Genomic DNA, 17,821 nt, shown 5'->3' with positions numbered 1-17,821 from the left:
AAGAACAACAGAAAGAGAAAAAATATGCGTAAATACAATAGACACTTTCTCCTCTTGAGTTTTCTAAATTGTATTTGACAGTTGAAGCAAACACATGACACCATCTGATGTGGTTTCCAATGTACACAGAGGAAATACTTAAAACAATTGTAAATAGAAAAGGTAAAGAAACTTAAAAGGAGTAAAGTTTTTACACTGTACTAAAACTGGTACAGCCACTCCGGAAAATAGTTTCGCGGTTTCTTAAAAAAACTAAACATATTCTCACCATGCAACTCTTGCACTTCTGATGATTTTTCCCAGAAAGATCAAAACTTATTTTGACATAAACACCAGCGCACAAGTGTCTATAGTAGTTTTTATTTGTAATAGCCAAAAACTGGAAAAACCAAATGCCCATCAACAGGTGAATGGTTAAATACACTGTGGTATATCAATCCTATGGATTACAACTCACCAATAAAAAGAAACAATTTACATGCAACAGCTTGAGTGTATTACACGTATGTCAAGGGCATTAAGCAGAGTTAAAATAGCCTAACCGCAAAATGTCACATATTGTATGCTGCCAGATATATATTATTCACAAAGTGGCAAAATTATAGAGTAGGAGAACAGATTCTCATTTTCCGGGCTTTGAGGTGGTGGGTGGGAAGGGAGTAGGCGTGACTAGAAGAGGTAGCACCCTGGAGAGCTGCTTTGCCAAACTCTGTTTTTCTTAGAAGGTATTTCTCTATTTCTATCTCATGCCAGAGTGCTTAGTGAATGACAATCATTTTTCAGCTACTGCTAATGCACTAACATTTTTATTCATAGGAGAGCAATTCTTCTAACTCACCAAATTATGGATCTATATTATTTGACCATTTAGCAACTGTTAAATCAGCAGACTTTGGTAGTTATCATACAGAAGATACATTTTCATTGTCTTCAAGATCCTTAAACAAGCTAAGGAGCAAGAGCAGCAGCTCTAAGACTAAACGGAAATGTTACAATATTGTCTGGCTTGAGCCGTTTTATCTGAGCCCCCTGGGGAGCCAGTCGCTTTGGCTTTGGGGCCCCAAATCTGCTGCTTCCCAGCAGTGTGACCTTGGCTAGCCATTCAGTATCTCCAAGCCTCAGTTTTTCTCATCTGTAAAGTGATGATAATATTGGTCTCAACAGCACTGAATTGTTGTGAGGCTCGAGTGAGAACGTGCATATAATGCCTGCCACATAGTAAAAACCTCAGAGTTAGCATAAAAAAAATTTTGTAGCCTAATATTTTTGAAATTGTGTCATTTACTGTATCACTGTTGTGCTGACTTTATGATTTTCACAGGTGCGGATATCAGAGTTATAGAATGATATCTTTAGAAAGGGCTAAAATAAGGATGTGTGTCTAAACCATGAGTAGTAGGAGAAAAATTAACCTGACTGCATGGGCAAGAATCCGGGCTCTGTCAGTACTGGTGAGCATTGTTATCTGAAACATGAGGGATTTGAACTAGGTGAACACCCAGGTGTCTTTAAGCTCAGAAATTACACACGCAGTATCAGTAATGATTTCCTTCCTAACCACTGTATGGATGACCCTGGAAGCCTATAAAGGTTATAGTCTGGAAAAGGTAAACTGTCTTCTGGGCATGTTATCTCCCTGGTGCCCCAACAGCCAGTGAAAATTATCTACCTGGAGCAGACGTGTGATGCAGCTGGGAGAGGGGACAGGACAGAGACACTCCCACCCCTCACCATGGGCCAAGCCCTGGGATTCTCATTTCATTTCCTGAACAACACTGTGAGAACCAGTGTCATTGTCCCATTTCAGAAACAAGGCCACTCAAATAATGAGTTGAAATAAAATTGAATGGAATCTATAAAACCCTTGCTCTTTGCAATATAGGGCCTAGCTTCTCTATTAGGAAAAAATTAAACATACTCAACACACACACATGCACACACTGCATAGGCATTGGTTTGGGTGTTATATATGGGCTAAATCCTACCGACAACCTTGACATTGGCTGCCCATCAACATTGGCCTGATGGTCCACTGCAAATTGGGAGTACTAGCAGCTCACGTGCCTTTACATTGCAGGGATGCCATGGGGAAAAATTAAATGTTTGGAGCCTCCTAAGGATTATTAAGTGCTCGCAATTCCCCTCACAGGTAATTGCTTTTGAGCCATAAAGGGACAGTTAAATAAGTACTTCCATTTTAATATCATTTTGAAGAGATAAAAAGGATTCTAAAATTCCATAGTGTCTAAATTTGGTATTGCTGTTCAGGAGGTGAAGAGACTTTATAGTCATGTGCTTTTTATAAAGGGATAATTGCCTGCTTCAGAAACTTCCTCAGTTAGAATTTTTATTGGGCTAAACTGTGGAAGCTCCATAATGAAGAAGCTTGCTTTTCCAGCCAGAAATGAATTCTTGCACAAGAAATCTGACTCCACGCAGCCAGATTCTGGTGACAATGTTTCTAAGTGCCCAGGTTAATTTTCATCCAGAGAAAGGGGACATTTTTCAAGTGTATCTTGCAGCAGTCGCTGAGCCTCCCACGGCTGTCAAACCTAGAGGACCTCGGTTCATCAGTGGACTGTCCCTTCCCTCTTCTGATCTGTGCGAGCTCACCTTCGCGACTGCCTCTTTCTCCTCAGCACTTAAGTGTCTTTGCTTCTCTCCCGCCTTAAAAGCACAGATTCTAAAACTAAAAATCAAAAGCTTCCTTGGCTCCTGGATCTCCACAGAGTAATATCCCCCAGCCTTTAAGGCCAACGTTTAGTATGAACTCTACTTTTAAGTCTCGTGACTTCCTATTCATTTTAAACACATAGTGGTCAGGCTTCTGCCTGCCTCCCTCTTCTCTCCCACCAACACAGCCCACTGCTAGGGTTTCCACTGCGATCTCAGATGACCTCATACTTGCTGTATCCTATGGATGTCTACTTGAAGGTCTTGAGTTACCATTCTGATCACTTCTTTCTAGAACTCTCTAGAATGTCCTAGAGTTCTGTCCCCTGGTTCTCCTCCTCCCATCTGGTCATTCCTCTGAGTTTCCTTCAAGGTCCTTAAATGTTGGTGTTCCCCAGAATTCTCAGGGAAGAACTCTTTCCATGCCCGCTAGAAAGTGATCCTAATGATTTGTAAGACTTGGGCTTCCTCCTTTAAACTGCCCCCTCCCAACTCTCAGCTCTCCCGTTTGTAGCTGTGGCTGCCATCGTGGGCTAGATGTTTACCTCTCTGGACCTCTAGTTCCTCCTTTGTAAAATAGAATAATAGTACCTACCTCACAGGGTTGTTATCATGACTAAATAAGATAACTTTTTGTACAGCACCTCACTATATAAGCGTGTGTTTATCTCTTCTCCTGTTTTAATATTTATTACATAGCTCGTAATACTCCTTTCAGCTTATTATCATTCAGTATATTCCACTGCCCTTGAAATCCAAATTCCTCCTTTTGCTCAGCCCCGGGCAAAGGAAACAGGCTGAATATGCCTGTGCTTCTTGTCTCTGGGGCTTTTCAAGTGTTCTTCCTTCTGCCTTCAAACACCCTTTCCCCAATTTCCAGCCCCCTTTGCGTGGACAACTTCTACTCATCCTTCAAGTTCCAGCCTGAATGTCACTTCCCTAGGACTTCTGACCTCTGAACTGGTCTAGAGCCCAGCTATATATCCCCACACCACCCTATAATTTCTTTTGCATAGCACGTGGGCTTCACTGTCATTTATTTTAAGTGACTCTTTGTCCAGTTCCTCTCTCATGCTGTATTCTCTGTGAAGGAAGGAACTGAGTCCCATTTACTTTTCCACCTCACTGCTTGGAATATCCTAGGTGCTGAGCACATGAGTGAACAAGCACATGCACTCAGAATATCCTAGGCAGAGCTTATCTTAAATAAAGAAATCACATAAATTATGAACTTATGAACTCCCGGGAATCCAAGGAGGGTAGGCTAGAAAATCCAGTATCAGATCTCATAGCAGAAAAGGAATACAGAATACTTTTTAGCATTAAATTTTGAATCCTCAGTGATAGGATTCATTGCAAATTCAAATACAGCAGCCAGTTTTAAAAGTAGAATAAAATGCTCTAGGTCTGTGTTTCTCAATTTTTCAAGTCGTCTCCATTCCGTTGAGCTGAACAATTTCACACCCCCACTCCGCTACCCCATCACATTTGACAATTACTGCATAGGGGCCATCTTCACCTATTCCCACCAGCCAAGGTTTTATTTAGCTTTAGTTAGTTGTCATAACATTGTCATTACACTGAATATGGCTTTTCAAATTATGATACCCCCAGAGGTCAGATATTTTCCCTATCCACATCTAAACCCCAGAGTTTAAAATAAAAAGAGATTCATCTCTTTTATCTCATGTGCCTGAGCAGTTTCTATTTTTTGCTTGTGGGATGCTTCTTATCCTTATGCAGCTGTTTTCCTAATAATTGCGTTGTCTTCTAAACCAGGTGCAGTTACATGATAGACAATGTGATTCTGCTAATGAACGGTGCATTGCAAAAGAAATCCATGAAAGAAATTCTGGTGAAGTGCCACCCATTGGGCCGTTTCACAGAAATGGAAGCAGTCAACATTGCAGAGACACCTTCAGATCTCTTCAATGCTGTTCTGGTGGAAACACCATTAGGTACGAATACGCAAGTAATTATATAGCTGCCTGTGTATGTTATCACAGTCATGAGAAAATGTACTTTTTAGGCCAGGCACGGTGGCTTACGCCTGTAATCCCAGCACTTCGGGAGGGCGAGGAAGGAGGATCACTTGACCCAGGAATTCACAATCAGCCTGGGCAACATAGCAAGACCCTGTCACTACAAAAAATAAATTAGCCAAGCGTAGTGGCACACGCCTGTAGTCCCAGCTACTTGGGAGGCTGTGGCTGGAAGATCGAGCCCAGGAGTTTGAGGCTGCAGTGAGCTATGATCTCACCACTGCACTCCAGCCTGGGCGACTGAGTGAGAACCTGTCCCTAAAAAAACAAAAACAAACACACACACAAAAAATAGAAAATGTACTTTCAATTCACACTTTTTCCCCTTGAATACAGTATCATACCATACAGACTCCTAGAAGTGGCTGGAACATTCAGGAATCATCTAGTCTAGCTCCCTCCGTTTTCAGATCAAGACAAGTGAAGCTACCCGCTCAGGGTCACATACGAACCCTTTGTAGCAGAGAAGGAAGTGGGACTCATCTCCCAGCCTCCAAACCCTTGAACTTTATACCAGGCCATAGCAGATAAACGCTAGGACTTGTAATTCTTAAAAAATTAATTTTCTAGCAGGGTTTTATATGGTTAGTTTCTCATCCTTTCATTTTAGATTTCTGTCTACGTAAGTCTGCATCTACGGATGCCTTTTGTTTTAGGAAGTTTGGGAATGCCATCTTTCTGAGGTGCTCAGAAGTGTCAAATGATCTGAAACAACAATGAAATGAGTGTTATTTTCATTATAATTTGTCACTGACAATGGTCATGGTATTCAAAATGCTAAAGGGATAATTTTATAAGTGTCTCGTTCATCTAATGGTGTCAGAAAATGTGGATAGAGCAATTCACTATTGATCATTTGTCAAAATAGTTGCTGTTTAAAACAGAAATTATAAGGAAAAAAAATATTTATGTTGTTATTAAATGCTGGATGCTGAGGCAGCATCGCCGGGTGGGAAGTGGGTGAGTCTGAAACCAGACAGCCTTGAGGGTGAAGCTCTGCCCAGTCCCAACAAGGAGACTTGCAACATTTCAATTCACTCTAGTTTCCTCATTTTAGAAATAATTGGATCTTATTATAACAGAGTTTTGAAAACTAAATAAAACATAGTATAAGTCCTATCGTCCTCATTACTATTAACCCTATTGAGTCTGGATTGCGACTCCACAGTGTTCTTGTCAGGGGCGAGCAGAGGGTTGTGTGGTCAGGAGATGTTTTTTACAGCTTATAAATTGCTTATGATTCATTTATTTTGCATGGGGATTTCTGCTTTTAGCTCCATTCTTTCAAGACTGTATGTCTGAAAATACCCTCGATGAACTGAATATCGAATTACTGCGCAATAAACTGTACAAGGTAATGGTTTTCCCAGATATTGTTTTTCTTGGTTACACAAAACATTATAACTAGGATTATTTATTAAAAATTACTTTGCCTGTTAGCCAACTTCTGCAATTATGAAGCTCTGCATATTTGGAATATAGCATTTATAGTTCTGGCCTGGCTTCTAGTTAAATGCATGCATGTCAGCTTTCCTCTGCCAGCAAGATTTTTGAGAAGAAATAACGTGCCCTATTCTGTATTTCTACCTCCTTGCAGGGTACTTGGAACATAAAAAGTGTTAATTGGATGGTGGTAGGTGAATGGATAGATGAGTGGGGTGAACCATATCAATACATTTAAAGCAACCAGTGTACACAGTAAACCTTCTGTTATGTAGTATACACCTCTGTCCTCAATCCTGGTACAGAGTCCCTGAATTTCACAGCTAAGCTGCCCACACAATTTTGATCAACAGTGTGCATGCAACACACCAGAACAACCACTCTGGGGACACTACAGCACAGGTACTGCTTTGCTTCTACTCACCATATGAGTAGTTCTGTGTACTACAGGCTGAGCAAAGTATGTCCATTTTTACTCATACAATCATAGCATCTTTGAACATTCTCACAGAGTAACTGAATATATACTGCCATATCATATATATATGTTCAAACATGTGGTCTTCTCAAAAGCATTGTATTGGCTGGGTGTGGTGGCTCACACCTGTGATCCCAGCATTTTGGGAGGTTGAGGCAGGAGGATTACTTGAGCCCAGGAGTCTGAGGTTGCAGGGGGCTATGATGATGCCACTGCACTCCAGCCTGGGCAATATAGCAAGACCCTGTCTCTAAAAATAAATGAATAAATAAATAGCATTGTATTGCAGGCACTTTTCCTTTTTGTAATGAGACCTATGGGTTTAGAGGAGGCATCCCTGAGACCTAACCAATAGAAGGCGCTAAGCAATTGATAGGCCTTAAGTCACTTAATCCACCCAGCAAAACTGATGTTTGTGCTATCCCCAGTCCTCAGATGAGAAAACCGAGGCATGGAGAGGTAAGTTTTCCTTGGCAGAAGCCAGTTGCTCGTAAGCATTAGAGTTGGGATTTAAACACAAGCAATCTGACCCCATGGCCCAGACTTTCTGCCTTTCCAATGTGTCTCCATGCTCAAAGCCATCCCAGTGTGTCTCTCAGAGAGGAAATGTCAGCATAGGGCTGAATCTAAAATATTTGCTGAGCTCAGAAAAGAATTTGCTTGTTAGAATAGCAAAAATTAATCATGTGAAATAATCCAAGAACCATGCAAAAAAAAAGTGTTTGGTAAGTAATTATAAGTTATGATAAGTACAATTTTGTTCTTTTATGGAATTCTTTCTAGTTTGTGCATAGTCTGTGCAACACGCTGCAACGTGAAACTTCCACCAAATTTATTATAAAATATCTCCCCATGGGAGAAGTAATTCAATTTCCATTAAGGCATTTAATAAGCCGTGAAAAGTTGATCTAGAAATTTCTAAAAGGAAAATATATTCATTTTATTGTTTATCTTTCTTCTCTTTCAGTCTTACCTTGAGGCATTCTACAAATTCTGTAAGAATCATGGTGACGTCACAGCAGAAGTTATGTGTCCTATTCTTGAGGTAAGAAAGAGTTCTTAATAATGTGTTTACATACATTTCATTGTTTTAACTGTACTTAGAGTTTTTTATCTTAGAATATCCTCTATCTAGAAATAAAATAAGCAAGATATCATTTGATGTCTTTGGTTAAGAGTAGTATTTTCCAAGTTTTCTACATAGAAGAGTTATTTTGAGATTAGAAAAGAATAATGCTTATTAAAGTTCGGTCATGATTCATTTTGATGTAGTATGTAAAAGTAGATTATAAATAATTAAAAATTTAGGATACTATGAGCAATGAGTAGACTATGGGTACCGAGAGTAATCACCCAAATTCTCTCCAGTGAGGGAACACTGAGCACCTGGGAACCCCACAACTTGGCACCAGGGTCCACTGTGGCTTCATCCACAGAGACATCATTCCTTATATAATCCTAACATGAAGACTGCCCCAAGGAACTCATGAGCAGGAAGACTTTGGTTAGGCAACTCACAGTTGGCATGCTCATTTAATTATGCATCAAATGCCACCATTGCTGTCTACCTGTGTAAGTTGATGTTGTACTCTTTCTAGTTCCTCTATATCACCACAGATTTTGTCTGTGCTCAGAGGTCCCCTTGTGTGAGAATGTTGATCTGAAAGTGCGTGGGAGTTTGGGCCAGAGATCAGAAGGGTCCAAGGGCATCCTAGGCATAGTTTGCCCTGACTGTGTGTTTTACCATCTCTCTTGCTGGTTTCCCAAGTCACTTGAATGGGGGGGGGGAACCACTCTGGGCTTTTCTAAGCCTTTGCTTTGCCCTGTGAAACTAAGTTTTATCGAAAGGACATTTTAAATCATTAGATTGTCTGTTACGGGGTCTTCACCAGTGGGTAAATATTTAGGTAGCTCAAAGATTTCTGATTTCAAGAACGACCTAATAAGCATTGCCCTTTAAGCAAAAAGGGAAAAAAAAAAAAAAACAACAATTAACTTCACCTGCATATATTTTAACCTAATATTCTGAAACTGCATATGATAAAATTAGTTCCCCATGAAATATCTAATCATTAAAATTTTATGGTTAATGATACTTTGCTATCCCCTGTTGAAATTCTTAAAATAAAGCCAAAACAGTCCTTGAAGTAAAAATCTTATCACTGAAGAACTCCAAAGAATGTTTTTAACCTTATCTATATGACACAGGAAGTGAGCATCGAATACATAAATGACATTTTTTAGGACACACTAAATGTCAGAAAGTGAGGTAGTCTCTTTCTACATGCTAGTCATATAAGTCACGTAAGTAACCCTATGAAGCTCTCTCCTTTATTTTCATAAATCCAATTACCAGCCACACTATAAGAAGCTATATTATCTATGGTTTAAAAGTAGAGTTTCTACTCAGCATTATTCCTATAGGTTAGAAACAGTTTGTGTATTTTACACCCACAAAATATGTGAAATAAAAGTTATGTCAAAACTCATTAACCTTTCAAAGGATGAACAGTAGCACTATTAGTAGCTAACATTTACTCTGTGCTAGATGCTATCCTGAGTGCTGTACGTACATGAATTCACTTGGACTTTAAAACCACACAAAATAGGAGTTTTTCAGGAGGGGCAACTGAGGCACAGAGAAGGCTAGTAACTTGCCTGACTTGTCACAGCTAGTAAGTCCGGATTTGGATCCAGGCAGGTGGCTCCAACTTCTATATGCTTCCTCACTATACCATATCGTCTCTGCTTTAACTTCACCATTCACAACTCTTTTATATAAAAGCATGTGCAAATTCATAAGGCAGATCATACTGAGTCCTGCAAAAATCAGAAATAGGTAAGAATTATGTTCTCAGTAATGTAAAAAAAGGCAGCATAGTATTAGAAAAATGCTTATCACTGGGATGATTTGATCACCGTCCCTTTCCAAATCTCATGATACCATCAGACTAGATTAGATTTTTTCAAACAGCATTAAAAATAAAAATCCATTCAACTATCTTTATATGTTTATACAGAAATATCAGCTACATATGGCATGCCATTATAATCTTTGTAATGATGAGATCAAATGGATGTCAGTTTTACGTAAATATTTTAGATCATGTAATTACCTCCCTTTTATTTGCATAGTTATAGAGGACTTACAGTATATACATTCTGTATATATTCTCATTTAATCTCATTTGACTGGAGAATTCAAAAGACTTAATATTGTAGAAGAGAGTGTTAACCTGGGATTGCATGTGAAAATTTGACCTAATTACAAGATTGTAACTTCATATGAGAAAAAAGAAATTGACTTATTCAAGGCAAATGCCCTGTAGTATACTATTTGCCCTTTATTCCTGCTTTTCTGTCTATGTGGTTAATGGGACAGTGAAAAATAAGCACAGAATATATTTGTTTTATCGCTACTGGTCAGTACGGTAGCGATAAAAAAGCTGCTAATAAAGCTGGGCTCCATTCCAGTTCACCTCACTCTCTTCTGTTGCCATCGACACCTCCATCCATGGCTCCTGCCAAGTGTACCCTTCTTCCTGTAAGGAACTAGGGAGAACGTGTGACCCGATCAGTCCAGCTCTATAATGCGCAGCTGATAATGATTTTGAACAAGTCAACGGTACATTGTTCTCTCTCTTGCAACAACAACAAAAAATAAGCTATGGTTTTAAAATGAATGAGTTTTTGTAGAGAAGAGTGAAAGTAAAGGCACAGGACCTGTAACACACACCATATCACACAGTGTGCCAACTCTCTGTAAAGGAGACGGGAGGTAAGTCAAACCAATAGTGCCCCATTTAGTCTCCTAATCAGATGCTGTGTCAAACTCTGCTAGGGATGATCAAAGAACAGTCTTATATAATTCTAAAATAATAGTTCTCTTCACTAAGAGGCTACCCACACTCACATGCCAAGTGTCTCTAGACTAGAAGAGTAAGGTAGATATAGAGTCAGTTATAATAAAAGGAAAATTGAATATAATAGGTGTGTAATGAAAATCATATTCAATTAGGGAAGGAAGAGAGGGCTTGTTATGAAAAAGATGGCATTTGATGGGACCCTCAAATGCAGATAAGATTTCAACATGCAGAGTTCTGGAATGGAGTTACATGCATGGTGGGCAAGGGAAGAAGTAGTAACAAGGACAAGGTGTTGGAAAGTGTACGGAGTGTTCAGACAACCTATTGTATCAGTGTCCTCTCTTCTTGACACAGCATATGAAGCCTTTCATGTTCTCTTCCAGCTACCCGGTTATCCACACTTCTCCAATTGCTTCCCCAGGGTTGGCACTATAACCATGCTTCCAAAGCGTCCTGCAGCTCCCTCCTCCGGCATGGCCTCTGCTGTCTTGCATGTCTGCAGTGCTGCCTATCCTGCCCTATTTCTCTCCTTAAGATCTTAATATTTGGCCAGGCGCAGTGGCTTATGCCTGGAATCCTAGCACTCTGGGAGGCAGCGACAGGCGGATCATTTGAGTTCAGGAGTTTGAGATCAGCCTGAACAAGAGCAAGACCCCGTCTCTACTAAAAAAATAGAAAGAAATCGGCTGGACAACTAAAAATATACAGGAAAATTACCCGGGCATGGTGGCGCATGCCTGTAGTCCCAGCTACTCTGGAGGCTGAGGCAGTAGAATCGCTTGAGCCCAGGAGTTTGAGGTTGCTGTGAGCTGACGCCACGGCACTCTAGCAGGGGCAACAGAGTGAGACTCTGTCTCAAAAAAATTTTTAACATCCTAGAACCAGAGAGCACATTAAAGAACATGTGGGACAATTACCTCCATTGTTGCTCCTCCTGCCCTAATTTTTGTTTTAAGGTTTCTTATTGCCATGAAATCTTCTTCTTGCATTGCTTCTGTTATCCCAAGAAGGCCTAAAATTACTGACAGGACTGGTTATATTCAGTAGCCAGAGGCACATGCCTTTGCTTCCAAATAAGGCCACTCTCTACTTTTCAGCTCACCCATAATTTCCACGAGAGCACTCAGAAGGATCAGATGGAACTAACTCTCACACTCCTGATGGGAAACACCTGTTCCAACAAAGGAGTGCCAGTAAAATCTGTTGCAGGTCTAGTTTTGTTACTGGTTAATTAGTCAAAAGCTGATTAGAGGATAGTGTGTAGCAGTTCTTCTCAGCTTTGATGTGCATGCAAATAACCTTGGAATCTTGTGAAAATGCAGATTCTGGCTCAGTAGGACTGGACGGTGGCCCGAGACTCTGCATTTTTCACGAGCTTCCAGGTGATGTCAAAGCTAGTGAGCCATGAAACACACTTTGGATAGCAACATTGTGCAGAATATTGTAGAGTTTCAAAAGTAGAATCAGAGACCATTCTGTTAGATTCAATACGCAGTTAACATTTTCTTATGTGTCAGGCACTGGCTATTCAAAAAGGAACAAGGAACAAAAGAGAAATGCTTCCTCGAAGATTTTAGAGTGTAGTGGGGAGAAAAATACAGGTACAGATTTCAAAATAATGTGGTAAGCACAGGGTACTTTGGATACCTAAAGAAGAGTTGCTTAGCCCAAGGACACTATGGCAAACACCGTGGCAGGCAGAGAAGGAGCTCTGAAGGATAGACTGAGATAGAACGGTCAGTGGATAGAAGGAGAACCAAGAGAGTAGAAACCTGCAGACCAAAGGAACAGAAGAGAAATTTCCAGAAAGACTGAGTGTTTAGATGAAATAGAGAGACCTGATGCGGGGATGGAAGCTCAGGTGCTTGACGGTGTTCAGCACAGAGAAGACAGTCCATAAGTACACACTGACCTACCTGGAAGGTCAGGAAGCCAACCCCAGCACCTGCCAAAGAGGAAAACTTAGGCCTTGAGAGGAAGTTAACTTGCCCTAAGCCACATAATTCTTAGCTACAGGGTTAGATTTGTTGATACCTACCCTAGCACATTAAAAAAGAAAACCAAAACCATGAAAGTATAAACAGACGGTCAGTTAAACTTTATAGCCTAAAGTTTCATTATGTAAATAGTTATGCTGACATCCAACAATTAAAAAGGGGTATTAACATATATGACTTGCACTTTTTGTTCCAAACACAATGCTAGACACTTCCACTTAACATTATCTGGTTCTATCCCTGAATGAACCCTAAGAAGTAAATATTATTCCCATTTTTATGAAAGAGACATTTTGTAATGCCAGTGTCTACGTGACAGCGACACATAAGTAACTCACTGCAGAGTGCCTGGGAAATAAAACTTAGTGGGATTTCAAGAGTCATAGGTCGTCATCGCTGCTGTGTGATAACTGGCAAGCAGTTATTCCATTACAAGAAGAAACTAAGGGAACATTAATAACACATGTCTGTATTATAATTAGACACACATCCAGAGAGGAAAGAAAAGCACTTCAGAAATGAACTTGTCTCTTTAGGGTTCTGTTACAACACTTAGTAGTTTATTAGATTTCACTGATTTTGTCTTGCAAATTCAGTTTGAGGCCGACAGACGTGCTTTTATCATCACTCTGAACTCCTTTGGCACTGAATTGAGCAAAGAAGACCGGGAGACCCTCTACCCGACGATCGGCAAGCTCTATCCTGAGGGGTTGCGCCTGTTGGCACAAGCGGAAGACTTTGACCAGATGAAGAGAGTAGCGGATCATTATGGAGTATGTGGTGACACCAGGGTCCCTAAGCGCCTGATGGTATTCCATCACATGTGCCTTGGAAGCTCACACATCAAATTTCCCCTTCCTATCACAAGAAGTTACGATATTTGTAAGGTAGCCAGCAGTGTCTCTTGCTGTTAACTATCTCTTCCCAAGAAATACTTCAAATTTCTAGCCCAAGCTAGTATTTTTTAAGGTTCCTGCCAAGCAAGTACTTGTTTAAATCTCCATGGAGTGGTCATCTGAGCACTCCTTTTGAAGAGCTTGTTAAAGCAAGTTTCCCAAGAGACTGGTGCAGTGTTCTGGAAATGTGAGGTCGTGTCAAGGTTATACAAAATAGCCTGGACCGGCAGTCCTTTTAGGTGCCCACTGGGGAAATGGGGTTAGGTACAGAACATCCAGGTGAATTACGTGGGAGAATATGGATATATTGGTTTATCCACTCCTTTTGCTGAGTGGCCAGAAACTGGGAAAGGAAAGATGGCTGCTGTATCCTCCCCCTACTCCAGCATCCAATTGCTCTCGGAGAGCCTGAAGCTCCTCAGTTCAAAGCTATACACCTTGCCTCTGATTCCATTCCCTCTGACTTGCGGACAGTCACAGGCACGCCCTCCAGGTAACTTTTCCAGGACCTTCTAGTCATTCTTGACACTCATCTTTTCCAATGGATTTCTGAAGCACTCCAGGAAAGATAGAAGCCAGCAAACAATGCATAAACCTTCATAACATCTCGTACATAATTGCATGACACTCTTTAATATAACATTAAAATTTGCATTTCTTCCCAAATTCCACGCCATCCGTGCTTAAAATTGCATGTGAAGTCTATCAATTGTCATTTCAAAGAACCCGTGAATCCATACTAATCAAATCACAAACATTCACTGATTCTCTGTAATGTACCTAGCTGGCCCTAAGAACCTATGTGTGGAAATGAGCTCAAACAGAACATATTGAGAATAGAATTGCCTTGTATCCCTGAATAAACCAATAGGCTAGAATTTCATCCACACTCTTGTTATTTGGATTTTTTTTTTTTTTTTTTTTTTTGGTGATTCTCAGGAAGCCAAAGGTCCTATTAAAAAAAAAAAAAAAATCAGGCCGCCTGGTATAGATTTTTAAAAAATTGACTCACAATCTCTATATTGCAGAGAAAAATATGTTCACATACATTTATGAGAAATGAAAATTTCTTTAAAATTAATCTGTCTTTGTTTCTAAGGTATACAAACCTTTGTTCGAGGCTGTAGGTGGCAATGGGGGAAAGACATTGGAGGACGTGTTTTATGAGCATGAGGTATGAAATGCTATTAGCTTATTTTTTTATTACTGTGGATTTTAAATATTCTCTTACCTTGGGTTTTCTTTTTATAGTTGATCAGGCCAATTGATTAGGCGCATTCATAGCTTGAAGGTCAACAGTGTGTTAATAATGGTGACTTGTAGAGCCAGGGCCCCGTGGCTCATATATGATGGGTTCACACGGAACTATCCTATCTGTTGTGCACAGAGCCGAGCTCTGGAAGGAATGCAGCTATTCCAAAACTGATCACCTGGAGAAGCAAAGTTAGGATGTCCTCATGATCAAATATCGGCTCTTCTTGCTCCAGTGCATCTCACTCTCTAATCCATCTCTCCTTCAAGAAGGGTTTGCCCATGGTTATAACTCATGGGCACAATTATAATACTTAGGAATTAATCATGTGGAAATCCATTCAGAGAGTCTAGATTATTCCTTCCCTGCCCCTCCAAAAGCAAAGGAGTACTTAATTCATTTGTAGTCAATTCCTGGGATACTATGCAGTTCAACAAAAGTGCTTTTTTTCTGTACCAGGTAAAGTCCCCTAAATATAAAACTTGTCTAGTCTAGTATATTCTATTCATTTTCATGAAATCATTGGCCTTGGTCTTTCCATCTCAATCTGATTGAAACTGACAGAGAATCCTGAAATCTACCCAAACCTTAGGGTTAAGCTGGCTCCTGAACCTTCCTGTAAGATCTCCCCTTTAGATATTTTCCAACAGCTCTCTGGCATCTGTCATAGAAGTAAAAGTATTAGGGTTGTTTTAAAATTCTACTCTACTGCACCACTGCTGCAAAGGAGGCTGTGAAAGAATCTGCCCTTGGCAGGAAAAATAACTGACTATTCCTGAGAACAGAGACAGCCTCCACTTTCTAACTACTTTGCCTGAGGTTTTCAGAGCTGCATAAGGGACTCAGTACCTCTTCTTCTTTCCATTCTGAATATTGAAATGGAAAAGAATAAAGGAATCGTTCTATTTTAGAATTTAGTTAAAAGATTTTTTTTTTAATTTTCTTTTGCTCATTTAACTTCAGCAGAAAAAGACAATTTGACTGTATATAAAGTTGTGGCAGTGTCCCAGGAAAGCTCATAACAACACTCAGACTAAATTCCAGGGACCTGTGACATTGCCCTTGAGGGGAGATATCCTAAAAACCTTTTTACAATTTTGAAATTTGTGGCCAAGAAGAAATACTTTACCTAAATGAGACAATTCCACTAGCTAGAAGCCAGGTAAATATTATTACAAAGTTACACACACACTTCAAAGTTCTCCTAAGAATCTTTGTGCTAGCAATGTTGTTAAGATTTGGAGCTTGTCTGGTGAGTCTACAAACTTACTTTTATAGCTACTGTTGTCTACATTTATCTGCAGAGTAACACTTTCCCTTTTAGAACTTGCTGAAGTGCCACTGTTTTCCTCTAGTTGGCTCAACTTGGACATTGTCTATTTAAATACAAATAAGCATTGCACAAGCACAAGCCAGTCTGTAGCTTAATATTATTTCATAAGTGTAGTATGTTCCAAATAAGTTGATGGTCTATGTTATTTGTTTCCTTCCTCAGGTACAAATAAATGTGCTGGCATTCAACAGACAATTCCACTACGGTGTGTTTTATGCATACGTAAAGCTGAAGGAACAAGAAATGAGAAATATCGTGTGGATAGCAGAATGCATTTCACAGAGACATCGAACTAAAATCAACAGTTACATTCCAATTCTGTAACCTGCAGGGGGCAAGGGAGGCTCAATGGCAGAAAGACATAAATGTTACAGGAAAGTTATTGAGGAAAATAAAAGAAATTGTGTTATATTATCTAGGTTACACAAAAATAAACCACACTGCACCTTCATGAATTGCAAATCCACTAGAAATACAATAGTCCAACCCTCAAACAAAGCATTTCTTTTTTTTCAATAGCCTTAAATCTTGTTTCCACATTTATGTGTCATTCTTCAGTGGGCCTTAGACATTAATTTTAATTAACCCTATGGTACCTTTCCTATTCTTGTTTAAACATGTTAAAAATTGGACCTAATAAAAGTATTTTATTCTTGCTTTTGCTTGCTTCTCTAAAGGCCCACATACTGAGCATGTACTTTATTTTTTAACTGTCTGTTCCTTCCCTAGGTCCACCAAAATCCAAAGCTATATGTAGCCAGCATGGACCCCATTTTATGGGAAATGTTGCAGGTTTTTTCTAGTACACTTGATCTGGCAGGCTTGAGAAAACAACACAATTTCACATCATATTCCCTAGATGCAAGTAGTGTTCAATTTGTTAATAAATTAGTTTCTCACACTTTTCTTTAAATAAAAGGCATATCTCTCTTTCCTTTTTCAAATTTTTATTTATATAAAGTTGTGGGGTAGAAGTATAACTTTATTACTTGGATATATTGCATAGTGGTAAACTTAGGGCTTTTAGGATATCCATCACCTGAATAATGTACGTTGTACCCACGAAGTAATTTCTCATCCCATCCCCCCACCTTCTGAGTCTCCACTGTTTATCATTCCATACTCTAAGTCCACGTGTGCACATTATTTAGCTCCCATTTGTAAGCAAGAACATGTGGTATTTATCTTTCTGTGTCTGAGTTGTTTCACTTAAGATAATGGCCTCTAGTTTCATCCATGTTGCTGCAAAAGACATAATTTCATTCTTTTTATGGCTGAATAATATTCCGTTGTGTATGTATACCACATTTTCTTTATTTAGTCATTCATTGATGGACACTTAGGTTCATTCTGTATCTTTGCTATTGTAAATAGTGCTGTGATAAACAAAGAAGTACAGTATCTTTTTTAATATAATGATTTTTTTTCCTTTGAGTAGATACCCAGTAGTGGGATTGCTGGATCAAATGGGAGTTCTATTTTCAGTTCTTTGAAAAATCTCCATACCATTTTCCACAGAGGTTGAACTCATTTACATTGCCAGCAACAGCATATAAGAGTTCTCTTTTCTCCACACCCTGGGCAACATCTGTTATTTTTTGTCTTTTTAATGATAGCCATTCTGACTATCTCATTGTGGTTTTAATTTGCATTTCAATGATAATTACTGATTTGGGGCATTTTTTCATTTATTTGTTGGCTATTTGTTTCCTTTTGAAAAATGTCTGTTCATGTTTTTTGTCCACTTTTTAATAGAACTTTTTGTTGCTGTTGAGTTATTTGAGTTCCTTGTAAATTCTGGATATTAGTCCCCTATCAGATGCATAGTTTGCAAATCTCTC

At 39.4% G+C, this 17,821-nt stretch overlaps 1 protein-coding gene across 1 annotated transcript in view; it reads left to right on the top strand.

Moving 5' to 3' along the window:
• ATP6V0D2 (ATPase H+ transporting V0 subunit d2) overlaps nucleotides 1-16,914 on the top strand; it is a 44,901-nt gene extending 27,987 nt beyond the window's left edge. Inside the window, exons 3-8 of the mRNA XM_045561082.1 lie at nucleotides 4,453-4,631; nucleotides 5,990-6,069; nucleotides 7,604-7,681; nucleotides 13,096-13,272; nucleotides 14,495-14,569; nucleotides 16,143-16,914. Coding sequence (XP_045417038.1) covers nucleotides 4,453-4,631; nucleotides 5,990-6,069; nucleotides 7,604-7,681; nucleotides 13,096-13,272; nucleotides 14,495-14,569; nucleotides 16,143-16,304 — 751 coding nt within the window. The 3' untranslated portion in view covers nucleotides 16,305-16,914. The remainder of the gene's footprint in view (nucleotides 1-4,452; nucleotides 4,632-5,989; nucleotides 6,070-7,603; nucleotides 7,682-13,095; nucleotides 13,273-14,494; nucleotides 14,570-16,142) is intronic.
• The last annotated feature ends 907 nt before the right edge of the window (nucleotides 16,915-17,821 follow it).

This window comes from Lemur catta, chromosome 9 (genome assembly GCF_020740605.2).
Source record: "Lemur catta isolate mLemCat1 chromosome 9, mLemCat1.pri, whole genome shotgun sequence".
NCBI lineage: Eukaryota > Metazoa > Chordata > Mammalia > Primates > Lemuridae > Lemur > Lemur catta.
Note: the sequence above shows the minus strand (reverse complement) of the source record. Positions and strands in the feature narration are given on the sequence as shown.